We start from the raw sequence: 27,325 nt of genomic DNA on the forward strand, positions 1-27,325 counted from the left end.
TCCGTGTGGCTTCCCTGGGGCTCCCAGCTCAGATGTGCCTCTGATTCGCAGCAGCCCCTCGGGCTCACCTGAAATGTTTGTATTTCTCCTGCTGGGGAGCAGATGCCCCATCTGTGGTGTAGCTTCTGTGTCCTGATGGGCACCGCTTAGGATTCTGGGAATGGGGTCCTGACGGGCACTGGTTTGCCAGTGGTTGGAGGTGGGGGAAACCAGTCTTCCCCTTATTGGGACAGACTGAGGAAGGCCTTGTGTGTCTCTGTCTTGTTCCTGACGTGTTGACGTCGGCCTCCCCCCAGGGAAGAACATCACCTCTAAGAAGGACAGCCCCTTCTGCTACTGGAAGACCTGTGGCCCCAACGGGACGGTGGAGGAGCACTTCGGCATATGCGAGCCCACCCCACCACCCTCGTCCCCCTCAACACCTGCCACCACCACCTCTGTCTCCCTCATCACCCCCTCCACCACCACGAGCACCACTCTGACCGCCAGTACAGGTAAGGTCTTCCCCTGATCCCAGCAGGGCGGCCTTTCTAGGTAGATGGGTGTGATGCCGACATGCCTCTCAACTCAGGGAGTGTCCCCCGCCTCCCAGCATCTTGACCACACCCCTGAGCCCAGATTGCAGTGATGGCGACTCGGGGCCGTCTCCCCAGACCCGCAGGAAACTACCCCTAAGGGTTAGAGGAGGCAGAGAGACACCCTCTAGTCCCTGTGCATTTGCTCGGGCTGAAATTGCAGCTACTGCTGAACGAGCCGCCAGCCGCCAGCCACTGGGAAAAGAAACTGGTAAAATTAAAAGGTTTGAAAAACCTCAGAGCCATAGAATGACATTCTCTTCCCCCCCATTTTACTGCAGTGCCATCTCCCTCTTCAACAACTCAGAGTAAGTCACGTTGACGGCGTTCCCAATGATACAGGGCGAGGACCTGCAGAAAACTGCTGGGCGCCTCCCTCGAGACCCAGACACGGGGCTGGGCTGGGTGGGCTGGACCAGCGGCTCGCGGACCGAAGATGCTGTATTTTGGTGACTTGATTCCCGATTTGCTGAGCCTAGGGACACGTGCAGGGGACCTGACCAGCTCAGGGTGAAAACATTGGTCAAGAGTCCAGACCAAGTCCCTGCCGGCGTGCTTCTTCGCTGGACTGGGTGGCCCTTTCCTTATTTATTGGTTTGACATAAGGATTTGAAGGTAGCTGAGGAAGGGGCGCTAGGCTGGCGCTCTGAGGCCTGGGTCTGTCACTGGCATGGCATTGGGGTCTTGGGTTTTTAGCTGCAGAAGGAGGGGAGAAGTGGAGGGTGGAAGTTAGGGCTCAGCTTAGAGCCTCAGAGCCAACACTGCGCCCTTTGGTGATGATGGGGACAGCTGGTCCCAGGGGTCTCGGTTCTCCGAGTCCCACAGATCTCCCAAAAGGCACGCCCCAGCCTGGCTGACCAGCGCTGCGTCTTGCTCGCCTAGGGCTATGCTGCTCCTGGTCCGACTGGATCAACAATGACCATCCCAGAATCGGCAGTGATGGTGGAGACCGAGAGACATTCAACCATGTCTGCAGGGCCCCCAAGGATATCGAGTGCAGGGTGGCCATACAGCCGCACCTCCGATGGGAGGAACTGGGCCAGGAGGCTCAGTGCAATGTCTCCTTCGGGTTCATCTGCAAGAACGAAGACCAGTTTGGAAAAGGACCTTTTGAAGTCTGCTATGACTACGAGATACGCGTCTATTGTTGCCTGGTGACGGATGAGTGTCGCACGAACACGATCACGACGCCCACCACAACTTCACCTGGGACTCCAACTCCGACCCCCAGCACCACCTCAACAGAGACTCCAATTCCGACCACTACAGAGACCCCGACCACAACACCCACCACCACTTCCACTGGGACTCCAACTCCAACCCCCACCACAACTGCAACAGAGGCTCCAACTCCGACCACTACGGAGACCCCAACTACAACACCCACCACCACTTCCACTGGGACTCCAACTCCGACCCCCACGACAACCACAACAGAGACTCCAACTCCGACCACTACAGAGACCCCGACCACAACACCCACCACCACTTCAACTGGGACTCCAACTCCAACCCCCACCACAACCTCAACAGAGACTCCAACTGCGACCACTCCAGAGATCCCAACCACAGCACCCACCACCACTTCAACTGGGACTCCGACTCCAACCTCCACCACAATCACAATAGGGACTCCAACTGCGACCACTAGTGAGACCCCAACCACAACACCTACCACCACTTCAACTGGGACTCCAGCTCCGACCCCCACCACAACCTCAACAGAGATTCCAACTCCGACCACTACAGAGACCCCAACCACAACACCCACCACCAGTTCAACTGGGACTCCAGCTCCGACCCCCACCACAACCTCAACAGAGATTCCAACTGCGACCACTCCAGAGATCCCAACTACAACACCCACCACCACTTCAACTGGGACTCCAACTCCGACACCCACCACAACCACAACAGAGACTCCAACCACTACAGAGACCCTAACCACAACACCCACCACCTCTTCAATTGGGACTCCGACTCCAACCTCCACCACAATCACAATAGGGACTCCAACTCCGACCACTAGTGAGACCCCAACCACAGCACCTACCACCACTTCAACTGGGACTCCAACTGCGACCCCCATCACAAGCACAAGAGAGATTCCAACTCCGACCACTACAGAGAGCCCAACCACAACACCCACCACCACTTCAGCTGGGACTCCAAGTCCGACCCCCAGCACAACCACAATAGGGACTCCAACTGCGACCACTACAGAGAGCCCAACCACAACACCCACCACCACTTCAACTGGGACTCCAACTGCGACCCCCATCACAACAACAACAGAGATTCCAACTCCGACCACTAGTGAGACCCCAACCACAACACCTACCACCACTTCAACTGGGACTCCAGCTCCGACCCCCACCACAACCTCAACAGAGATTCCAACTCCGACCACTACAGAGACCCCAACCACAACACCCACCACCAGTTCAACTGGGCCTCCAGCTCCGACCCCCACCACAACCTCAACAGAGATTCCAACTGCGACCACTCCAGAGATCCCAACTACAACACCCACCACCACTTCAACTGGGACTCCAACTCCAACCCTCACCACAACCACAATAGGGACTCCAAGCACTACAGAGACCCTAACCACAACACCCACCACCACTTCAACTGGGACTGCAACTCCAACTCCCACCACAACCACAATAGGGACTCCAACTCCAACCACTAGTGAGACCCCAACCACAACACCCACCACCACTTCAACGGGGACTCCAGCTCTGCCCCCCACCACAACCTCAACAGAGACTCCAACTGCGACCACTCCAGAGATCCCAACTACAACACCCACCACCACTTCAACTGGGACTACGACTCCAACCCCCACCACAACCACAATAGGGACTCCAACTCCGACCACTACAGAGACCCCAACCACAACACCCACCACCACTTCAACTGGGACTGCAACTGCGACCCCCAGCACAACCACAACAGAGATTCCAACTCTGACCACTACAGAGACCCCAACCACAACACCCACCACCACTTCAACTGGGACTCCAACTCCGACCCCCACCACAACCACAATAAGGACTCCAACTCTGACCACTACAGAGACCCCAACCACAACACCCACCACCAGTTCAACTGGGACTCCAACTCCAACCCCCACAACAGCCACAACAGAGATTCCAACTCCGACCACTACAGAGACCCCAACCACAACACCCACCACCACTTCAACTGGGACCTCAGCTCCGACCCCCACCACAACCTCAACAGAGACTCCAACTGCGACCACTCCAGAGATCCCAACTACAACACCCACCACCACTTCAACTGGGACTCCAACTCCGACACCCACCACAACCACAACAGAGACTCCAACCACTACAGAGACCCTAACCACAACACCCACCACCTCTTCAATTGGGACTCCAACTCCAACCTCCACCACAATCACAATAGGGACTCCAACTCCGACCACTAGTGAGACCCCAACCACAGCACCTACCACCACTTCAACTGGGACTCCAACTGCGACCCCCATCACAAGCACAAGAGAGATTCCAACTCCGACCACTACAGAGAGCCCAACCACAACACCCACCACCACTTCAGCTGGGACTCCAAGTCCGACCCCCAGCACAACCACAATAGGGACTCCAACTGCGACCACTACAGAGACCCCAACCACAACACCCACCACCACTTCAACTGGGACTCCAACTGCGACCCCCATCACAACAACAACAGAGATTCCAACTCCGACCACCTCAGAGACCCCAGCCACAACACCCACCACCACTTCAGCTGGGACTCCAACTGCGACCCCCACCACAACCTTAACAGAGACTCCATCTCCGACCACTACAGAGATCCCACCCACAACACCCACCACCACTTCAACTGGGACTCCAACTCCGACCCTCAGCACAACCACAACAGAGACTCCAAGCACTACAGAGACCCTAACCACAACACCCACCACCACTTCAACTGGGACTGCAACTCCAACTCCCACCACAACCACTATAGGGACTCCAACTCCAACCACTAGTGAGACCCCAACCACAGCACCTACCACCACTTCAACTGGGACTCCAACTCCGACCCCCACCACAACCACAACAGAGATTCCAACTCTGACCACTACAGAGACCCCAACTGGGACACCCACCACCACTTCAACTGGGACTCCAACTCTGACCCCCAGCACCACCTCAACAGTGACTCCAACTCCAACCACTACGGAGACCGCAACCACAACACCCACCACCACAACAACAGGGACTCCAACTCCGACCCCCACCACAACTACAAGAGAGACTCCAACTCTGACCACTACAGAGACCCCACCCACAACACTGACCACCACTTCAGCTGGGACTCCAACTCCAACACCCACCACAACTACAACAGAGATTCCAACTCCACCCACTACAGAGACCGCAACCACAACACCCACCACCACTTCAACTGGGACTCCAACTGCGACCCCCATCACAACCACAACAGAGATTCCAACTCCGACCACTACAGAGACCCCAGCCACAACACCCACCACCACTTCAACTGGGACTCCAACTGCGACCCCCATCACAACCACAACAGAGATTCCAACTCCGACCACTACAGAGACCCCAGCCACAACATCCATCACCACTTCAACTGGGACTCCAACTGCGACCCCCACCACAACCTTAACAGAGACGCCAAGCACTACAGAGACCCTGACCACAACACCCACCACCACTTCAACTGGGACTGCAACTGCAACTCCCATCACAACCACAATAGGGACTCCAACTCCAGCCACTAGTGAGACCCCAACCACAGCACCTACCACCACTTCAACTGGGACTCCAACTCCGACCCCCACCACAACCACAACAGAGTTTCCAACTCTGACCACTACAGAGACCCCAACCACAACACCGACCACCACTTCAACTGGGACTCCAACTGCGACCCCCACCACAACCTTAACAGAGACTCCAACTTCGACCACTACAGAGATCCCACACACAACACCCACCACCACTTCAACTGGGACTCCAACTCCGACCCCCACGACAACCACAACAGAGATTCCAACCCCGACCACTACAGGGACCCTGACCACAGCACCCACTACTACTTCAACTGGGACTCCAAGCACGACCCACAGCACAACCCCAACAGAGATTCCAACTCCGATCACTACAGAGACCCCAACCACAACACCCACCACCACTTCAACTGGGACTCCAACTCCGACACCCAGCACAACATCAACAGAAATTCCAACTCCACCCACTAAAGAGACCGCAACCACAACACCCACCACCACTTCAACTGGGACTCCAACTGCGACCCCCATCACAACCACAACAGAGATTCCAACTCCGACCACTACAGAGACCCCAGCCACAACATCCATCACCACTTCAACTGGGACTCCAACTGCGACCCCCACCACAACCTTAACAGAGACTCCAACTTCGACCACTACAGAGATCCCACACACAACACCCACCACCACTTCAACTGGGACTCCAACTCCGACCCTCAGCACAACCAGAACAGAGACTCCAAGCACTACAGAGACCCTAACCACAACACCCACCACCACTTCAATTGGGACTGCAACTCCAACTCCCACCACAACCACTATAGGGACTCCAACTCCAACCACTAGTGAGACCCCAACCACAGCACCTACCACCACTTCAACTGGGACTCCAACTCCAACTCCCACCACAACCACAACAGAGATTCCAACTCTGACCACTACAGAGACCCCAACTGGGACACCCACCACCACTTCAACTGGGACTCCAACTCTGACCCCCAGCACCACCTCAACAGTGACTCCAACTCCAACCACAACGGAGACCGCAACCACAACACCGACCACCACTTCAACTGGGACTCCAACTCCGACACCCAGCACAACATCAACAGAAATTCCAACTCCACCCACTACAGAGACCGCAACCACAACACCCACCACCACTTCAACTGGGACTCCAACTCCGACACCCAGCACAACATCAACAGAAATTCCAACTCCACCCACTACAGAGACCGCAACCACAACACCCACCACCACTTCAACTGGGACTCCAACTGCGACCCCCATTACAACCACAACAGAGATTCCAACCCCGACCACTACAGGGACCCTGACCACAGCACCCACCACTACTTCAACTGGGACTCCAACCACGACGCACAGCACAACCACAACAGAGATTCCAACTCCGACCACTACGGAGACCGCAACCACAACACCCACCACCACTTCAACTGGGACTCCAACTCCGACCCCCACGACAACTACAAGAGAGATTCCAACCCCAACCAGTACGGAGACCCCAACCACAACACCCACCACCACTTCAACTGGGACTCCAACTGCGACACCCAGCACAACATCAACAGAGATTCCAACTCCACCCACTACAGAGACCGCAACCACAACACCCACCACCACTTCAACTGGGACTCCAACTCCGACCCCCATCACAACCACAACAGAGATTCCAACTCCGATCACTACAGAGACCCCAACCACAACACCCACCACCACTTCAACTGGGACTCCAACTGCGACCCCCATCACAACCACAACAGAGATTCCAACTCCGACCACTACAGAGACCCCAGCCACAACATCCATCACCACTTCAACTGGGACTCCAACTGCGACCCCCACCACAACCTTAACGGAGACTCCAACTCCGACCACTACAGAGATCCCACACACAACACCCACCACCACTTCAACTGGGACTCCAACTCCGACCCTCAGCACAACCACAACAGAGACTCCAAGCACTACAGAGACACTAACCACAACACCCACCACCACTTCAACTGGGACTGCAACTGCAACTCCCACCACAACCACAATAGGGACTCCAACTCCAACCACTAGTGAGACCCCAACCACAACACCCACCACCACTTCAACTGGGACTCCAACTCCGACCCCCAGCACAACCACAACAGAGATTCCAACTCCGACCACTACAGAGACCCCAAGCACAACACCCACCACCACTTCAACTGGGACTCCAACTCTGACTCCCAGCACCACCTCAACAGGGACTCCAACTCCAACCACTACAGAGATCCCAACCACAGCACCCACCACCACTTCAACTGGGACTCCAACTCCGACCACCACTACAGAGACAATCCCCACCACTATCACAACCACTGAGACCCCAACACCAATAACCACCACCACAGTGACCCCAACACCACCACTGACCACCAGCTCCACGGTGACTCCCACTCCGACCCTCACCATTAGCACCACCTCCACCGAGACTCCAACATCTACACCCACCATAACAGAGGCCCCAACTCCAGCATCCACCACCACAGAAATCCCCTCCCCGACCACTGCCACATCCACAGAGACTCCAACCCCACCTCCCAACATTAGCACTACCAGCAGCACATCAAAATCTCTTCCTACGTCTTCCCCTCCAACCTCCCAGTCCACCTATCCCTCTTCCATGGAATCTACCACGCTTGTGACCACTGCCCCAACAATTGTGGAGACATATAGCACACCACAGACCCCAGCGTCGACAGAATCAGCCATCACTACAACAGGAGGAGCCACGCCCTCTCCACCTACACCTGGCACCACCCCTCCAGGTACACAGAGACCATGGAACTTGTGTGGTTATTGGTGATGCGCTTACCGTTCCTTCTCCCGCCAGGGGAGCTTTACAACTCTTGGGACTTGAGACAGGTGCCCCCCACCCTACCCAGTGAGAGCGGTCCCCAAGAAGGCTCCAGGAGGGCTCGCCTGCCTCTCCTGCCCGCCAAGTCCCGATGCTGAGTGTTCAGGAAGCTGCTGACCCCACAGTACGTCTCTCCTTGGGCATGGCTGCCTGTAGCCCACATCCCTCAGCCTATGGCTGTAAGATGGGCTACGTGGGCAAAGCCATCCTGAGGGGAGACCACCGAGGCGTGTGTGGCCTCATGGGGAGTAGAGGCTGCCAGTCAGGTGCCATGGGAGACCCTCCCTCTGTCCCCCCTCTTCCAGCTGCACTTCTCCCTGGGGCTTTGCAGGGCAGCTGGTCAGCCTCTCTTGATGGACCAATGTCCTGTGGCTCTCATGCTGCCTGGAGCTGGTGCCTCATCCCCGTGGCCCCCCTGTTACATACACCATAGACTGTGGGCCCTGACACTCTGCTCAACCCTGAGACTGAGGGCTGGGGAAATGGATGTGAGGCCTCCCACGCCAGGTAGCACGTCCTTCGAGTGAGCTGCCCACATGCACTTGCCACCAGGCCGCCTGTGCATCTACGATGGGTGGACGCCCTCAGCCCTGACTGCGCCCTCCATTCTTACAGGCTCGCCAACCTCGGCTCCCACCTCCTCGAAGACCGCTCCCCCCCATGGAACCACGACTGGGCCCCCTTCATCCACCACAGGCCCCCCTTCCACACCCACACCCACTCCCGCGACTGTGTCAACGACTTCCACGGGAGCTTCCACGCCAATAGGACACTCGTCGACCGTGCCACCCACGCCACAGACCACCAGCACCTTGACCTCCAGTGTGACCACCCCTACGGTGATCCCATTAACCTCACCCCACATCACCACGAGCATCGTCTCAGTCACCACCGGCACTCAGAGGGAATGCTGCTATTTAAATAACACGTACTATGCCCCAGGTATCCAAGCTTTTCATTCTGACTCAGGCAATGCAGGCTGGCGGGACTTTGCGTTCCCAGCGCCCAGGGGTCAGTTGAAGGTCTAAACTGGGCGCTTGCTTGGGAAGCTGGATGCCAGCACGGGCGGATGTCTCCATGGCCAGCCCCGTGTGCTGCCACCACAAATCAGGGCTGAGTGAGGGTGGTGTGGACTTCTCTCTCGTGGCCTCTGTGGGGACCCGCCTGGGTATTCTGGTGGCCAGCCCTGTGTGGATGGGGTAAGGACTGGGTCTTTCCCCTTGCAGGTGAGCTGGTGTACAACAGCACACATGGGGACACCTGCTATTACGTGAACTGCTCGCTGAACTGCACCCTTGAGATCTTCAAGTGGTCTTGCCCATCCACACCCACCACCCAGCCATCCACGACCTCCAGTGTGCCGCCCACCACCAAGCCCGCTGCGTGCCTGGACTTCGATCCTCCCAGACAGGTCTGTGTCTGTGGGTGGCTTTTGTCCCCTCGGGCACCCCCCCACTATCTGGGTATCCAAAGCCCCAGGCGCTACCTTTCTGCTGGTCATGCCCCTGCCCCTATGCCCCGCATCCCCAGTTGGGCGAAGGCTTTAGGCAGCTTGCTGGGCTCAGGGTCTGCTGTGGCCCTCCTGCCTTCTCTCCCACATGCCCCTTGCTGTAGTGAGGTGGCTGGCTGCCCTCCTGGACGGGGTTGCCCTTCGCCTTCAGCCTCCTGGGCGGGGCTCTTAGTGCTCGCCCGGGGCCTCGCCTGCGCGGCCCACCCCTCCTGTGTGAACCTGGGTGCCAGGCTGGTGCCGCTGACCCTGTGCCCTCCCCACCTGCAGGAGAACGAGACCTGGTGGCTGTGCAACTGCACCATGGCCATCTGCAGGCACAACAACACCGTGGAGCTCGTGGAGGTGAAGTGCGACCCCCCACCCATGCCCGCCTGCGCCAACGGCCTCATGCCTGTGCGCGTCGAGGAGCCCGGCAAGTGCTGCTGGCACTGGGAGTGTGACTGTAAGCCCGGCGCCGCAGAGGCCCGCCCCACCTGCCCCGTGGGGCTGCAGACGCCAGGCTGCCGTGACGGCTTTGATGGCTGAGCACCCGCGGAGGGCCAGGCCCACGTTTGGAGCAGTTTCTCACGCCCCCCGCTTACTCCCCACCTCAGGCCAGGGGTCCGGGGGGAAGAGAGGGGCTTGCCTGGTGGAGCGCGGCCACCGCCGAGGGGCCTGGGGTGGGGGTGGGGCAGAGCCGGACTTGGAACCGAGGCCTGGCCACTGCGGGCTGAGTGCGGAGGGCACTCTTGGGGCCCAGATGTCCCACGTGCCCCAGGAACCAGACTCCGGGGCTTCCCTCAGTTTCTGCTTGCGCTTCCCACCTGACCCTTGGCCCTTGGTCCCTGTCCTTGACCCTGTCCCTGTCCCAGCCCCCAGCCCATGGCTCGGCACTGGCTCACCCCAGCTCCCTCTGCAGGCTACTGCACGGGCTGGGGGGGCCCGCACTACGTCACCTTCGATGGGCTCTACTACAGCTACAAGGGCAACTGCACATACGTGCTGGTGGAGGAGATCACTCCCACCATGGACAACTTCGGGGTCTACATCGACAACCAGCACTGCGACATCGACAGCCAAGTGTCCTGCCCCCGCACGCTCATCGTGCGCCATGAGACCCAGGAGGTGCTGATCAAGACCGTGCACACGACGCCCATGATGGTGCAGGTACGTTGGCTGGGGAAGGGTGTCCGCGGCGGGGCACACTGATGTGGGCTCCCTTAGCCGGTGGGAGGCTGGGCTTCCTCCCCCAGAGCCAGGCTTGGAGAGGGCAGGGCGGCGCTCAGCGGACACATTTCTGTGTCTGGCCCTCTGGAGGCATTCAGGGACCTCTTGACCTCCCCCTCTCAGGCCCCTGCCACCCACCCTGGGCACAGGTCTCTGTGGCAGAAGCCCCCTCCCTGAGGACAGGGGTGAGTGGGGAGGGGCCCTGAACACACTGCACGGAGTTGTTGGTTCCCGTGGCCCGGGGAGTCCTACCCCCTGCACGGGGGCCCCCAGGTCTCCGGGGGACTCTGAGGACAGCGGCCCTGCCACCTTGCCCCTGAGACGAGTCAGGACAAGGATCAGAAGAGGGAAGGGGGAGAGGGACGGGCAGAGATCCCTGCACTGGGCGCTCAGCCTGAGGACAGGCGGGGGAGGGTGACCCCAGGTGCCTCCGGAGGCACAGCTCGTCCCGCCCTGCTGGCCTTCCCTGACCCCAGATGTCTCGGCCACAGGTGCAGGTCAACAGGCAGGCTGTGGCGCTGCCCTATAGAAAGTACGGGCTGCAGGTGTACCAGTCAGGCATCAACTATGTGGTGGACATCCCTGAGCTGGGTGCCCTCATCTCCTACGACAGCCTTTCCTTCTCCATCCGGCTGCCCTACCACCGGTTCGGCAACAACACGAAGGGCCAGTGTGGTGAGCCTCTCGCCCCCCGTGCGCTGCCCCAGGGAGGGTGTCCGGGCTGCGGCTGGCTGCGGGCGCCTGCCCCCACGGCTGTGGTTCTCAGCGCCGTGCAGGCCCCCACTGCCTTATTTGGGCTGGGCTCCTGTGGGAAGCCAATAGGAGCCTAGTCTAGTCTGTGCCCTTGGCCCCGGCCAGCCGGCCACCGGGGACCTGGGCTGGGAGGCGCTGGGTCCTGGGGGCTTTGCCCAGCCTGCTGGACGGCTGGGCTTGGCTCAGGGACACGTGGCCTTCCTGCCGACACAGGCACGTGCACCAACAGCACCTCGGATGACTGCATGCTGCCCGGTGGGGAGGCCGTTGCCAGCTGCGAGGTCGCGGCTGGCCACTGGGTGGTGAACGACCCCTCGGAGCCGCAGTGTCCCCACAGGGGCTTCACCACCGAGCGCCCGGCCGCCTGGCCGTCGGTGGGCAGCAGCACAACCACCGGGACACGCTCTCCGTCTCCGCTCTGCGAGCTCATCAAGGACAGGTGATCCCGGCCCGGGCCCAGCTGCACCCCTGCTGGTCTGCGGAGAAGAGGCCACAAGGGCTGAGCCTGGGGCTGGGGAGGCAGAAGGAGGTCACAGTGGGGCCCAGGACTCGGGCTCCTGATTTCCATGGGGCTGAGTGGCCCGTAAGGCATCCCTGTGCCCTTTGTGACCCCCCCATCTCTCCTGCCTCCTGGGCTGGTGCAGGGGCGGTTGGGCTTGAATGCTGGGTAGAGACTAGTTGACTCGGGACAGAGTTCGCATCCAGGACTGATGCTGGGGAGGGGTATTTGGGCTTAGACAGAGAGGGGGCGCTCCCAAAGCTGGCATCCCTGGGAGCGAGCAGCTTGTCCCCAGAGGTGGGCGAGGCGGGGCTGGGAGGTTCCCTGCTGGTGTTGCTGGAGGGGGGTCTTGGCACCCCGTGGCCGTTTAGACACGAAGCTTCCATCTCCGGCCCGAGCACAGCGCCTCATCCTCGGGCCACAGTGCTGGCCCCCTACCCCAAGGCCAGCCCCGCCGCTCTGCTCCCACCCTCAGCCCACGGGCACCCGTCTGGTGGTGCAGGCTGAGCCGGGCCCCGGGGGACAGCCCGGGTGGGGGTGCTGGGCAGGGGGTATTGTGAGAGAGGCTGGGGCACTGGCCAGACTGTGACCTGCAGCCCTCCACCCGCAGCCTGTTCGCCCAGTGCCACACCGTGGCATCCCCCAGGCACTACTACGAAGGCTGCACATCCGACAGCTTCGCCGCGCCCGGCTCAGGCCTGGAGTGTACCAGCCTGCAGACCTACGCCGCCCTCTGTGCCCAGAAGGGCATCTGCGTCGACTGGCGGGGCCGCACCGGCGGGGCCTGCCGTGAGTGCCTGCCCGCCCCGTCCCGGGCTCTGCTGCGCGCTGTGCCGGGAGCCAGACTGGGGTGGGGGGACAGGCCACCAGGAGAGCCGCCTTGCTCAGCACCCGGCGGGCTGGGCCCCCTCCTCCTGGCTCGGGACAGCACGGGGGGCTGAGGCCACGCTCAGCCCGTGCGGGTGTGTGGGGTCCTGTTTGGGAGGGGTTGGGCACGATGTCACTTGGGGGTTAGGGTGGGGGACACAGGCTTTCCCCCTCTGACTCTGGTTCCTGCCCCCTCCCCGCAGCGGTGACGTGCCCGGCGCACCGCGAGTACCGGGCCTGTGGTCCCGTGGAGGAGCCCACCTGCAGGTCCAGGTCAGTCACCGTGGATGCGTCGGGGCGGTGGGCTGTCCCTCTGACCGTGCTCCTGGCCGGTGTGTCGGGGCTGGTCGTCCAGTCTGTCCCCTCGCCGTCTCATGATGCTCTCCCCCCCAGCCCCACCCAGGCAAACAGCCCACGCCTGGCGGAAGGCTGCTTCTGTCCCAAGGGCACCACCAGCTACGCGCCCGGCTTCGACGTCTGCGTGGACCTGTGCGGTAGGCTGCCTGCCAGAGGCCGCTACTCCCCCCTGGGGCTGAGGCCAGCTCCCACGTGCTGGGGCTGTGCTCACGGGGCTGTGCTCACGGGGCCTGTCTCCTTCCTTCCTAGGCTGCGTGGGGCCCGACAACGTGCCCAGAGAGGTAGGCCGACACCCTTGGTGCTGGGACTGGACACTCCCACGAGTCCTGCATTTTGGGAGGTGGGATGGGTTGGAATGAGAACCTGGGACCCTTGGAGGCTATAATGAGTAATGAGTGATTTAAGTCCTGGAAGGCTGAGCTAGCAGGGGGATCCACCCACTAGCCACTTCATGCTCTGTCTACACCTGCGGCGGCGTCTGCAGTGTTGAGCGTGTCTCCTGCGCGTGGTTGGCTCTTTAGCTCCACGCTGTGTGAGCCCCACAGAGGCACGTGGCGCGTCTGCCCCGCACCAGGCCTGTGTGTGCACACGCTGGTGAGCAGGTCTCGGTTGTGATGTGAGTGTCCTGGCCCAGGAGCTGCCTCGTGCGCTCGGAGCGGGGAGGGCGCGGGCTTTCCCGCAGGCCGCCGGGTGCAGCGCTGCCTCGGGCTGACCGGCGCCCGCTCTCCCCCTGTTTGCCCCTCCTCCCTGCAGTTTGGGGAGCACTTTGAGTTCGACTGCAAGGACTGCATCTGCCTGGAGGGGGGCAGCGGCATCATCTGCAGGCCCAAGACATGCCACCCCAGGCCCCGCATGGAGTGCAAGGAGGACGGCACCTACACTGTCACAGAGGTCGACCCCGCCAACGTCTGCTGCAACGTCACCTCTTGCAGTAAGGCGTCCGCGGGGCAGGGAGCGGGCCTGACCCTGCTGTGGTTTCTGGAGGTGGGGGCCTCAGGGCGTGTCCGCAGGACGGTGGGCGTCGGTGGGGCCATGGGGGTCCAGACCCCGGGTCCCTCTGCTGCAGGCCCCCGCCCTGTGCAGGGTGGCGTCGGGGCTCGGCCAGCTAGCAGCCGTGCTCACTGGGGTGTCTCCCCCGTTTTCAGAATGCAACGCCAGCCTGTGCAGGGAGAACCCCCCGCCGTGCCCGCTGGGCTTCGAGGTGAAGAGCAAAATGGTCCCTGGGAGGTGCTGCCCCTTCTACTCGTGCGGTAGGTGGGCCGGGGTGGGGGATGAAGGAGGTCTAGGCCGGGCAGCCGGGCTGGGGCTGGGCAGTGGTGTGATGGGGGGATGGGGAGGTGGGGGGGTGGGGCTGAAGTGGCCCCTGCCTGGGGGCTCAAGTTCTGCCCAGCGGATGCACCCAGCCCAGTCCGCTGGCTCTGCGTCCACGTGGGCTCAGGCAGGACAGTCTGACCTTCGTTCCTCTTCTTCCCCCCAAGTGCCCAAGGGCGTGTGTGTTCTCCGGAACGCTGAGTACCAGGTGAGCCCTGACGGGCTGCGGGGAGTGGGGCCGGGTGCACAGAGGGCATGGGGTTTGGCAGGCTCTTGGCTGGCCCGGGGAGGGGCCCTGCTCTGGGGGCTCTCGGCCCGGCGCCCAGCTCGCCTGCTGGTCATGGGGGCGGTGCCCTGGAGGAGGGGAGGTGCCTTGGAGGCCCCGCCTCACCTTCCCTCCCGGGCCTGAAGCCCGGCTCTCCAGTCTTCTCCTCCAAGTGCCAGAACTGCACGTGCACCGGCCGCAGGGACCACGCCACGCAGCTCAACGTCGTCTCCTGCACCCACGTGCCTTGCAACACCTCCTGCACCCGCGTAAGCACCCCGTGCCCACGCAAGGGCGGCCCGCCCACCGCCGTCCCCGCGCAGCCCTTCCTCTTCCGATGCCAGCCCGCCCGGGTGTCCTGCAGGGCTTTGAGCTGGTGGACGTCCCCGGCGAGTGTTGCAAGAAGTGTCAGCAGACCCAGTGCATCGTCATCAACCAGCCCGGCAGCCAGAGCGTGGTCCTGAAGGTGCACATGCCTGTCCTTCCCCGCCCGGGGCAAGGCTGAGTCTCCCCCGGGGCTGCAAGGCTGTCCACGTCCTGTCTCTTATCAGGACACCTGCCATGGAATTTTGGCCCCCTGTCCCTCCCCCACGCCCCGGGTAATCCAGGATGGTCTCACCTGGAGATCTTTAACTCAGCTCCCTCTGAAAGACACCCTTTCCAGATCAGGTCACCTCTGCGGGATGTGCGGGTTCGGTCGTGGACCCGTCTGTGGACTACAGGCTGGTAGTCCCTGGGCCCCTCCTGGGTGCCACCGGCCTGGTGGCCCCGGGCCTGTGGGCTGCACTCGGCAGGGTGTTCGGGGAGCTGCCAGGTGTCTCCAGTTGCCTTTCTGGGTGGGACTCCTGCCAGGCCTCCCACAGACCCTCCTCTGCCCCACAGCCCGGGGCCATGAAGAGAGACCCCCTGAACAACTGTACCTTCTTCAGCTGCATGAAGATACATGGCCAGTTCATCTCATCCATCTCCAGCATCACCTGCCCCGACTTTGACCCCAGCACCTGTCTCCCGGTGAGCGGGCCCATCACTGCTGGGAGTGGGGGTCCCCGATGTTCCTGAGCGGCTGGCCCGCCAGCACCAGGACAGCAGCCTCCAGCCTGGAGGGTCTGCTGCGGGCCCTTATGCAGGAACGGCCGCGTGCACCCCCGTGGCAAGCGGGGGGCTGTCACTGCTCGGGGAGGCCTGCGAGTCCCAGCTGCTTCTCCTTCCCGCCAGGGCTCCATCACGCTCATGCCCAATGGCTGCTGCAGGAAATGTGAGTTCCGGCGGGTGGCTCCTGGGGCGCGGGGCGCGGCGGCCTGGCAGCGGGCTCCACCCGGGCCCCTTGGAGGGAGGACAGCACGAGGGGGTGGTGCCCCGGGAATCCCGTCCCCTCTGTGCCACTCTCAGCTGGACGCTGAGTTCGAAGGCATCACCTGGGCTGCCCAGGAAGCCTGAATCCCTTCCTGAGAAGCAGGACAGAGCTCAGCTTACTTGAGGGCGGCCGAGGTGGGGTGCTTGGGGAGGGGAGAGGAAGCAGTGAGGGGGAGTGAGAGGGCCCTGGATGGTGGAGACCCCCCGAGCCTCTGCCCCCTCTCCCCAGGCCTCCCTCGCAATGAGACCAGGGTCCCCTGCTCCACTGTCCCTGTCGTCAGGGAAATTTCGCACAACGGCTGCACCAAGCTGGTCACCATGAACGACTGCTCCGGGTCCTGCGGGACCTTCGCCATGTGAGGCCCAGGCCGCGAGTGGCCCTGGTGGGGGCGGCGGGGGGGATCCTGCGGGACCTTCGCCATGTGAGGCCCAGGCCGCGAGTGGCCCTGGTGGGGGCGGCGGGGGGGGCGGGGGCTGCGTCCGCGCCAGCAGGCAGTGGCGCCTCACCCCGGCTGCTCTGCAGGTACTCGGCCGAGGCCCAGTCCCTGGACCACAGGTGCTCCTGTTGCAAGGAGCAGCGCACCAGCCAGCGGGAGGTGACGCTGCAGTGCCCGGACGGGCGCGGGCTCAAGCACACCTACACCCACATCGACAGCTGTCTGTGCCAGGACACCATGTGCGAACCGCCCCCCTGGCGCAGGGCGCGGCGCTCTGGCCTCAGGGACCTGGGCCCGGGGCGGGGGTGAGCGGGGAGCGCTCGGCCACCCAGGCCCCGCCTCCACCGTCCATACACCCCCTCTATTGACCCTCTGAGCTTCCTCGCCTCCTAATCTGACCTTCTCTCTGCAGATATTTATTCTCCAACAGCCTTTGTTCGATTCTCTGCTTTTCCGAAATAAACTCAGGCAGACACTGCGCTGCTGTGTTTCAGTAGAGGCTGGGCGTCGGGTGGGCCGCCGTGCACGGCCGAGGTCTGGCTGATTCCTGGGAGCGGGTGGGCTCCGGCCACCAGGCTCTGCACACAGGATCAGGGGGACACAGTGCCCAGGGGCCTGGCCTGGCTTCGGCAAACCCCGGAAGGCGCTGTCCTGCCCTCTCCTGCCCTTGGCATGCACGAAGCCCTGGCGGGGCCACCGAGATGCGGGTGGCCCCCCGCTGCAGGAAGCCCCCGAGCCCGATTTTGTGAAGAAGGACGCAGTCCCTTTCGCAGCCGTTATGCTGCCTGTGCACCTGTTTGCGTGCGTGTGAGTGTGTGTTCGCATATGTGACCTGTGTGTGAATGTGCACACGTTTGCATGTGTGTGTGAAATGCACCAACCCCTGGGGAAAATAGAGAAGGTCCTGGTCCACAGATGGGGGCAGCATGCCGACGCCTGCTGCAAAAACTGACAAAAAGTGACCTTATGGGTCCTTCCGGGCTGCCGTAACGCAGCTGGCCGCAGGGCCTCCGGCTGGCTCTGGGGACCAGGCCAGGAAGCGGCCCTGTGTGCGTGCGTGTGTCCACGTGTCCACACGCCCACGTGTGTCTGGGGACCTGCTCTGTGCGCTGGCTGAGATACCAGAATGGGAATTCTAGGGAAGGGACCCTCTGGTCCTTTTACCGTAGAGCGAGGCTGGCAGCCGTGGAGACCCACGGGGTTGGGAGGGGAGCAGTTGCTTCTCTCTGACCAGGTGGTGGGGGAGTGGGGGCCCTGGGTTCCTGGGCTGAGGACCCCCAGGTGTAGTAATCCAACCTGTGAGCAGCCTTGGAGACCTAAGGGGAGGGCACTCTGCCCCCGGGGCCCAGGTACAGTATGCTGTCACATTTATACCTGATACCTGTCGGCCACATTTACACCTGGCTCATGGGTGCTGGATGAAGCTGCCCAGGGCCCAGCCGTGCTTGCACAGGGCGGACCCAGGCCCCCTACCTCCCCTCCACCCACTGCCTCCTGCCGAGCTGGGCTGAGGCCACTGCCCTCCCCTCAGCCACCTGACCCCCTCCCCCACCTGACCCCCACCTGACACCAGGTCAGGACACCCCAGCACAGCAGTACCACCCTGGATCCCGGGCTCCTGGTGACTTCAGGAGCTCATACTGCACCTGGCCCAGCCCATGGACTCCTCGGTGGTCAGTTGGCCTGGGATGGACTTGGAGTCACCAAGTCCCCTCCTAAAGCAGATTTGTTAAGGGGACAGAGGGGTTGCCCACCCCTGCTTTGTGGCCACGTGGGGTCCTGGGTGCCTCAGCGCCAGGCCTGCTGGTAAGCGGTCACTGAGCCCACCCCAGGCTCTCAGCTGTTCCTCTGTCCCTCCTGGGCCATGAAGGCTGTGAGCTCCATTCACTCAGTGTGTGGCCTGTTGCCTGGACCTGGACCCGAGCCCCAGGCCCGGCAGCTCCAGCCCCGGCTGCGAGACCTGTAGGACAGGCCCGGGGGGAGGGCGCTGGGGCCGGCGCTGGGTCGGGGGGTGGTGTCAGGCTCTGGCCAGCAACCTCCTTGGCCTCCCAGGTCCCCACTGCTGCCCCACTAGCCCTGGCCTCACAGCTGTGAAACGGGGGTTCCCGGGTGACCAGGGGTGGGCAAAGGTGGGTTGTGCCCCCAGGCCCGCTGATTTAAGCAGAACAGCCCTGGCTTTTTTCTCTTGGACACGGAGTTTCCATGAAGTTTTGCTTGGAAAGAGGTTTTTGGCTTAAAAATAGTTTGACAGGGACTTCCCTGGTGGTCCAGTGGTGGCTAAGACTCTGCATTCCCAGGGCAGGGGGCCCGGGTCCCATCCCTGGTCAGGGAACTAGATCCCGCGCACCGCAGCTGAGTCCGAATGTTGCAACTAAGACCCGGTGCAGCCAAATAAATAAATAAATATTAAAAAAAATAGTTCGACAAAATCATCGGCAGATGGCGGGAGGCCGCGGCCCTGTCCCCCGAGAGGAACCCGCGGGCGCCTCCCGCCCACCCCGCACGTCGAGCGCTCACGGACGAATGAACCAGGGAGCGCGTGAGCAGAGGAGCCATCCACACGCCAGCCTCTGTGCACGACTCCAGGCCCACGAAGACCCAGGCGGGGGCGGGGGGGCCGGGGGGGGGTAGGTACCGATTCATTGTTTCGCTTCCGTCAGGCCAACGGTTCCTGCCCCACCCCCCTGTTTAGATGCGGGCTCTGAGGGCTCTGCTGTCTGCCGGACACCTGTACGGTGGGTGGCAACCCGGCCCTCTGCTCAGAGAGCAACCGCCTGGGCCCTGCCCCTCCCTCCGCGCTCCCAGCCCAGCCCCTCTCCCACTTCACCCTTCCGATCCTGCGGAGACCCCAGGCCCTGGGGCTGCTCCACAGGTGCTCCCCGCCTGCCCCAGACCTGGTTTCTAGCTGGGGAGGGGTCCCCATGGAGACCCCAGGCCGGGCCCACACCGCCGATGGATGCAAAGCCCGGACGCCAGGTGGTTCCCTGCTCCCCAGTCCGCGGCCCCTCTCCTGGTCTGGGTCTCTGGGCTGAGCTCCCCTTTCCACTGACGCCTCTGGGGCCGATCTCTCCTCTGACCAGAGGCAGAGAGGCCTCCACCTGCCTCCACCGCCTCTGCCCCCCAGGCTCTCAGGCACCGCTGTGCAAGGGCAGAGGCGGCAGATGTTCCCAACCACCTGGGTGGCCCGGGGGACACCTTCTGTAAATGGGGACTTGGCAGAACAGGTGCGCCCCTGTCCGGACAGCCTGCCCCCTCCCCCTGCACACGGCCCACCCAGGTCACAGAGGCGTTGGAGGGTCAGGATGGGGGACAGGGAGGGAGGAGGGCGGGCAGCCTGCAGCCCCCTCCCCTCTCCAGCTGCTCTCTCTTCCTCCTCACCTGGCTCACCACCCAGAGCTGTGTCCTCCTAGGACTCCCTAGGGGTACGCCCCTGGAGCCACGGCCATCTGCTTCTCCCACGGCCCATGGTGGGCTGTCCCCTGTCTGGGGTGCCCCCAGGGCACAGGAGACAAGGACCAGGTCAGGCAGGTGGGCGGCCCTGCCCCGGGGACCTGGAAGCTGGGCTACAAGGTCTCCGCCACTGTCTTGGGTGCCGTGGGAACAGGGCCAGGCTTGGGACAAAGTAACTGCCCCTCTCCATGCTGCCCCACCCGCCCTGGGTCGTCACAGCTCCTCCCCGCTTCCCGCAGCCTGCCCACCTCTGCCCCTGGCCAGGAGGCTATGTAAGAGTAAAACACCTCACTGTTGGCTAAGTGCCTGTTTCTCCTGCTGCCCCCGTGGACCCTCACGCTACAAGGGCCCTGACACAGGGTTCACTCCAACCCTGTTTTCAGTAGGAAAACAGGCCTGGAGGGCAAGGGGCTCCCAAGGCCACCAAGTGGGCCCCGAGGCAGAGTTGAGCAGGCCATGGGTCCTTGTGCTGCATGCCGCCTTCCCCCCCGCCCCACCCCAGCAGGTGACCCCCCACCCCCCGCCGTTCCCTCGAGCTCACTGATGCTGGACGGGCCCCAGGACAGGGCCCACAGTTTCCCACCAGGCCTCATGGCACTGCAGCTCAGCTACGCTCGACCCCTGGATGCCGGCTGGCCCACGCTGTCCGGGGTGGCGGGCCTGCAGCCTGGCCTTCAGGGGTGCCATGGCCATGGTGCCCACTCGGGCTCCAGCTGTGCAGGCCACGCTGTGACTGCTGTGCCCCGTCAGGTCCTCACTTCGCAGCGGGATTGTGACCATAGCGACCGACAGGTAGTGCCTGGCCCTCGATCGCAGGGCTGCGGTGGAGACCCCAGTGGTGAGAACACAGCCTCGTTCTGAGATGCTGCCCGGGCCCCCCATGGTGTGATAGCCCTGCGAACACCCAGAGCCTGGACATTAGATAAGGACCGGACTTAGGATTTCCATCACGAGTTCCCACCTTGCTTTCCCCAGGGCACCTTTTATTTTATTTACTTATTTTTAAATATTTATGTATTTAATTAATTAATTTGGGGGGGGCTGCATCGGGTCTTAGTTGAGGAATGCGGGATCTTTCGTTGTGATGCTCGGGCTTCTCTCTAGTTGTGGCATGCAGGGTTTTCTCTCTCTAGTTGTGGCGCGTGGGCTCTGTACTTGGCGGCACGCAGCCTCTCTCGTGGCACGCGGGCTTAGTTGTTCCACGGCATGTGGGATCTTAGTTCCCCAACCAGGGATCGAACCCACGTCCCCTGCATTGGAAGGCAGATTCTTTACCACTGGACCACCAGGGAAGTCCCTCCCGGGGCACCTTTTATTTATTTATTTATTTATCTCTCTAACATCACCTCTTTATCACAACGACGCTAGCTGAACCAAATATCACAAAGTAAACCCCAAAGGCCTCTCAAAAGTCGTATTTACAGAATATTTTACAATATAGGAAATGCTTGTTCTACAGTAAGTTTTTTTTTTTTTTTTTTTTTTTTGCGGTACGCGGGCCTCTCACTGTCGTGGCCTCTCCCGTTGTGGAGCACAGGCTCCGGACGCGCAGGCTCAGCGGCCATGGCTCACGGGCCCAGCCGCTCCGCGGCATGTGGGATCTTCCCGGACCGGGGCACGAACCCGCGTCCCCTGCATCAGCAGGTGGACTCTCAACCACTGCGCCACCAGGGAAGCCCTACAGTAAGTTTTTAAATACTAAATTTGATCCGATGTCATATGCAAAAAAGTATGCATAGAAAAAATTTTTTAACATATGTATATAGGTGCATGGACAAAAAACAAGAAAATACACCGAAATGCGAGCAGTGGCTGTCTGGGTGGTGGGATGCCGCCAGGCAGGCGGGGAGCCTCTATCTGAGAGCTGCGTGGAGGGGACCCTGTCACATCCTGCCCTGGATTTCTCTGCACAATCGGCGTGTTCTACCACGAGCACGCATTCTAACAGCAGAAATTCTTTTCAGAAATCACTGAAGATGTGGGAATTCCCTGGTGGTCCAGCAGTTAGGACTGCTCTCTTTCACTGTCTGGGGCCCAGGTTCAGTCCCTGGTCGGGGAACTAGGATCCCGCAAGCTGCACAGTGCGACCAAAAAAAAAAAAAAAATCATTGAGGATAGAAATCTTTTATGTTCACCTCTGCCTTGGCTGGGATGGTTACACGTGTGTTGACATTGGTCATGACCCCTCAAACCACACACTTAAAGTCTGTGCATTTGTTATGTCAAGTATGCCTCAATTTTAAACTGTAGCAGGACAAAACCAGTCGCTGTGGAGCAGGGCTGCTTCACATCCACTTCTGGAGCAGAAGCCTTCCCCAACCGTGCCTGTTTCCCCTCCATCCCAACTTCGGGAAGCATGCTTGTTCTGAATAGGATTCGGGGTAACTTAGGAAACTGCTCTCAATACAGTATTTTAAAGTTGAAGACATTAACAGGAAAGGAAATCAGTGGGAATATCGAGGTAGTAATGGGAAAAGTTAGCACACAAAGGAGGCACAGTCATGTCACCATGGCCAAAGTGGGGGCAGAGCGGGAACCTTGTGGCCACAGGCCGTCACAGGGCTGTGTGTCCCTTTTGGGCTCCAGGCACAGGGTCACAGTACCTTGGGGACGAGTGGCCCAGCCTTCTCTGTCCTCCCCGACAGGTGTCTGGGCTGCAGAGATTCTGGCCCCTGAGCTCTCCCGAGTTGGAAGTTCACTGGGCCCCTGGGTGGGCATGGGGGGGGCAGTACTCGCAGGAGTGGGGTTTTCCTTCGACAAGGTTCATGGAATGAAGGAAGTGAACAAACGAACCAAGGCGCTTTGCCCCAGACACGTGGGCCTTGTCCCAGGCAGAGCCACTGCCTTTGAGAAGCCAGCAAGGCCACCTGCCAGCAGCCAAGGGCTGAGTCTCCTGGCGGACTCGCCCGCCCCAGGCCTCCCTGCTCATCCGGGGCACTTTTAAAAAGACCACTCAGAGCTGAGCCTGTGAGAGTTAGTGACCTCTGCCCCAACAGCCTTGTGAGTACTAGCTGCTCAACTGTGACCTGGGACAGACGACCCTGCGCACCAGCCGCCCCTTGTTTCTGGGGCCCGTAGGTAATAAATCTTGTGACTTTACTTCCTTTGTGGGAGTGTGTTGAAACTGCGCCTGCAATCGAAATGGTCCTGGGGTTTTCCCTTCCCCAAAGCGGGACGTCAATGCTGAGGGCCGTCAATGTTGAGGCCCTCCTTCAACAGACAGTGCTCTGAATAGTCTTAATATACCAGTTCCTGGCTTTCCAGCTGGAACTCCAGAAAAGAACCTTCTCTGAGAAGCAGCTCTGGGCAAGTAGGGAGGGGGTCCGGGGAGGGCTGCTACCTTCTCAGGGGACCCCAAGTCCCTCCATGGCTGTCTCTTCGCTTCTCTTTCCAGGGAAACACTTCCCGGTGTCTTAAACTGGAAATGAGCCTGATTGACATAGAATATTCCACCTGAAACAGCAGAAAGCACATTCTTTTTAAGTGCACGTGGACCGTTCACAAAGATGGGCCGTACTCCAGTCACAAAACAAAAGGAAACATGTTTAAAACAGTAAAATTCATGCAAAGTATGTTACACACATGGGACACATGGAATTGAACTAAAAATCAACAACGGAGAGAGAGATATCTGGAAAATTCCAAATATTTAGAAATTAAGACATACTTCTAACTAACTCATGAATGACAGAGGAGGCCACAAGAAATCAGGAAATATTTAAAATAGAATACAGATGAAAACAAACCCTATCAAAAATTGTGAAATGTAGCTAAAGCATGTCTTAGATGGACTTTTATGCATTTAATGTTTGTATTAGTGAAAAGGAAGCTCAAAGCAAATAGAAAGAAGCAAATAAGAAAGAGCATAAATAAACAAAATTTAAAACAAAACAAACAACAAAACCAAAAATCCAATGGAGATTGTCAATGAAAAAGAAAACTGGCTCTTTGAAGAGATTAAAAATAAAACTGACAAATCTCTAGTGGATCATGAAAAAAAGAGCAAAGACATGAATGATTAATATCAAGATTAAAAAGGGACATAACTACAAATCCTACAGACATTAAAAGGATAGTAAGGGAGTATTATGAGCTACTTTATGCTAATACATTTGATAATTTAGATTAAGTAGACAAATGTCTTGAAGGAAACAAGTTAACAAACTTTGTTCAAGAAGAAATTGAAAACTTGAACAGCCCTATGTTGATTCTAGAAAACTAAAACTCAAAAACTTTTCCACAAAGTTCAGGTTCAGGTGGTTTCACTGGTGAGTTCTATCAGGTATTTAAAGAAAAAACAATATTGATCTTACATAAATTCTTTCAGGAAATAAAGAAGGAGGGGACACTTCTCCACTCATTTTATGGGGCTAGTATTTATGTTGATTACAGAACCAAAGATATCATAAGTAAAGCAAATCACAGATCAATTCGTCTCATGAAAATAGGTGCAAAAATCCATAACAAAATATTAGCAAGTCAAATCCAACAATACGTACACAGGCTAATACCAAGTGAGGTTTACCCCAAGAACGCGAGATTGGTATAACATATGAAAATCAATCAGTGTAATTTCCCATGTTCATAAAATAAAGGAGAAAAACAAATGATCACATTATATGCAGAAAAAGTGTTTGAAAAAAATCACAACACTTTAATGATAAAAACTCTCAGAGAGCTAGGAAAAAAAGAGAACATCTTCAACCTGATTGGGGACATTTACAAAAACCTGAAGCTAACATCACACTCAGAGATTAAAGCCTATTCCAAGATCAGGTAGGAGAGTAGTCCGTGTGCTCTCACCACTTCTGTTTAGCATTGTACTAGAGGCCTTTGCCAGTGCAATAAGACAAGTAAAAGAAATGAAAGATGTTCAGGTTGGAAAGATCTGAATGGTGTATTTTATAAAGATGTCTATATTTGCAGATGATATATTTATGTATGGCAATAACCCTAAGGAACCTACAAAATATCTACTAGAAAGAATAAATGAATTTATCAACATTGCAGGATATAAGGCAATGTACAAAAACCAATGGCATTTCTATATAGTATAAATGCACAATTAGAAATGAAATTAAAGAAAACAGATCAATTTACAATAGCATCATAAATAAAATACTTAGGAATAGATTTAACAAAAATTGTATGAGATGTGTACAGTAAAAACTACAAAACAGTACAAAGCAAAACATAAAGGCTGAAGTAAACGAAAAACTATACCATGCTCATGGTGGAGGATTTAATATCGGGAGCATGGTTGCCCTTCCCAAATTTATCTAAAGATTCAGTGCAATACCAATCAAATCTCCAACAGGCTTTGTTGAAATTGACAAGATGATTTAAAATTCATATGGAAAGGCAATCTGGTATAGTCAAAACAATTCTGAAGAACAAAGTTGGAGGGCTAGTATTACCTGATTGCAGGAAAATGTTGTATAAATACAGTTTTATATTATTTATTATTTATATTATATTAATTATATTATTATAAAGATATAGCCTATATAATTAATAGTGTTCTATTGGCATAAAGGTAGACATACAGATCAATGCAGCAAGACAGAGAGTCCAAGAATGGTGGCGCAGTGGTTGAGACTCCACCTGCCGATGCAGGGGACATGGGTTCGTGCCCCGGTCCGGGAAGATCCCACATGCCGTGGAGCAGCTGGGCCCGTGAGCCATGGCCGCTGAGCCTGCACGTCCGGAGCCTGTGCTCCGCAACGGGAGAGGCCACGACAGTGAGACACCCGTGTACCGCAAACAAAAACAAAAACAAAAACACAAAGGTAATTAATAGGATAAAGGTAGTCTTTTTTAACAAATAATGCCAAATGTCTATCTGTGTGGAAAAGAAATAAACTTTGACCCTTAGCCAACACCATATACAAATATAACCTAAGTGCAAGAGCAAGAACTATTAAATTTATAGAAGAAATACAGAAGAAAATATTTATGTCATTGGAATAGGCAAAGATTTCTCAAACCAGACATAAAAAACACAAAATATAGAAGAAAAAAACCAATAAAATAGACTTTATTAAGATTAAAATCTTTTGCTTTTTGAAAGACATGGTTACCAAATTTTTGCAAAACATATGTCTGAAAAGGAACTTACATCCAGAATATATAAAAAAACTCTTACAACTCAATAAAAATAAGTTAACTCAATTAAAAATAGGCATAAGATTTATAGGATCCGTCACAAAATATGATATAGGATCGGCCAGTAGGACGTTCAACGTTACTGGTCCTCCAATAAATGCACAAACTACAAAGGTGTGTCGGTCTTCACACACGGACAATACAAAATGTTGGCAAGAACATGGAGTAGCTGGAACTCTCAGATGTTGCTGGAAGGAATGTGAAATTGTACAGCCTTTTGGAAAACAAATCGTTACCAAGTTAAATGTATACTTACTATGTGACTCACCAGTTTCCCTCGTAGGTGTTTACCCAGGACAAAAGAAACCACATGGTTGAAGAAGATGTATGTGAACGTTTGAGGCACCATCATTCAAGATTTCTGAAAACGAGAAGTGATGTACTTGCCCATCCACTGCTGAATGGATAGACAAATGGAAATATTGGCTTGGCCAAAAAGTTCGTTCGGGTTTCTATAACATGAAAAACCCGAACGAACTTTTGGGCCAACCCAATATAGCCGTATGTTGAGATACTGCTCTCCAATAAAAATGGACAAGTATCGCTGTATGCAACTGGGATAAGTATCAAAAGCATTGTGTTAATTGAAAGTAGTCAGGTATAAAGGACTGCAGGATTTTGTACCACAGAATTCTAAAAATGACAAAACTGGGGGGAATGGAGAGCACAGTGGTGGTTTCCTGGGACCAAGGATGTGGAAAGGGACCAGCTGCAAAACGGCACAAATAAGCTTTCTGAGTTCCTCCATCTGGATTTAGTGGTGAGTACATGACTGCACATAGTTACTAACAGTTATCAGGCTGCTTGTCACGTGTCTGCTGTCAGCTGGTGGGTCTGCAGGACTGGACATGGTCGGAGTAGCTTG

At 57.8% G+C, this 27,325-nt stretch overlaps 1 protein-coding gene across 1 annotated transcript in view; it reads left to right on the forward strand.

Annotated features, from left to right (window-relative positions):
* The window catches only part of MUC2 (mucin 2, oligomeric mucus/gel-forming), a 29,447-nt gene extending 12,293 nt beyond the window's left edge, over nt 1–17,154 (forward strand). Inside the window, 30 exon segments of the mRNA XM_060159595.1 lie at nt 297–494; nt 857–892; nt 1,437–2,351; nt 3,318–4,369; nt 4,477–4,601; nt 4,773–5,317; nt 5,670–5,893; nt 6,299–6,569; nt 6,720–7,231; nt 7,339–7,463; nt 7,621–7,816; nt 8,721–8,775; nt 8,903–9,229; nt 9,514–9,698; nt 10,065–10,239; nt 10,696–10,943; nt 11,495–11,678; nt 11,970–12,195; nt 12,866–13,044; nt 13,326–13,395; nt 13,516–13,616; nt 13,729–13,760; nt 14,233–14,410; nt 14,625–14,729; nt 14,958–14,998; nt 15,202–15,324; nt 15,420–15,521; nt 16,271–16,310; nt 16,638–16,764; nt 16,932–17,154. Coding sequence (XP_060015578.1) covers nt 297–494; nt 857–892; nt 1,437–2,351; nt 3,318–4,369; nt 4,477–4,601; nt 4,773–5,317; nt 5,670–5,893; nt 6,299–6,569; nt 6,720–7,231; nt 7,339–7,463; nt 7,621–7,816; nt 8,721–8,775; nt 8,903–9,229; nt 9,514–9,698; nt 10,065–10,239; nt 10,696–10,943; nt 11,495–11,678; nt 11,970–12,195; nt 12,866–13,044; nt 13,326–13,395; nt 13,516–13,616; nt 13,729–13,760; nt 14,233–14,410; nt 14,625–14,729; nt 14,958–14,998; nt 15,202–15,324; nt 15,420–15,521; nt 16,271–16,310; nt 16,638–16,764; nt 16,932–17,154 — 6,920 coding nt within the window.
* The last annotated feature ends 10,171 nt before the right edge of the window (nt 17,155–27,325 follow it).

This window comes from Lagenorhynchus albirostris, chromosome 9 (genome assembly GCF_949774975.1).
Source record: "Lagenorhynchus albirostris chromosome 9, mLagAlb1.1, whole genome shotgun sequence".
In the NCBI taxonomy this organism is placed as follows: domain Eukaryota; kingdom Metazoa; phylum Chordata; class Mammalia; order Artiodactyla; family Delphinidae; genus Lagenorhynchus; species Lagenorhynchus albirostris.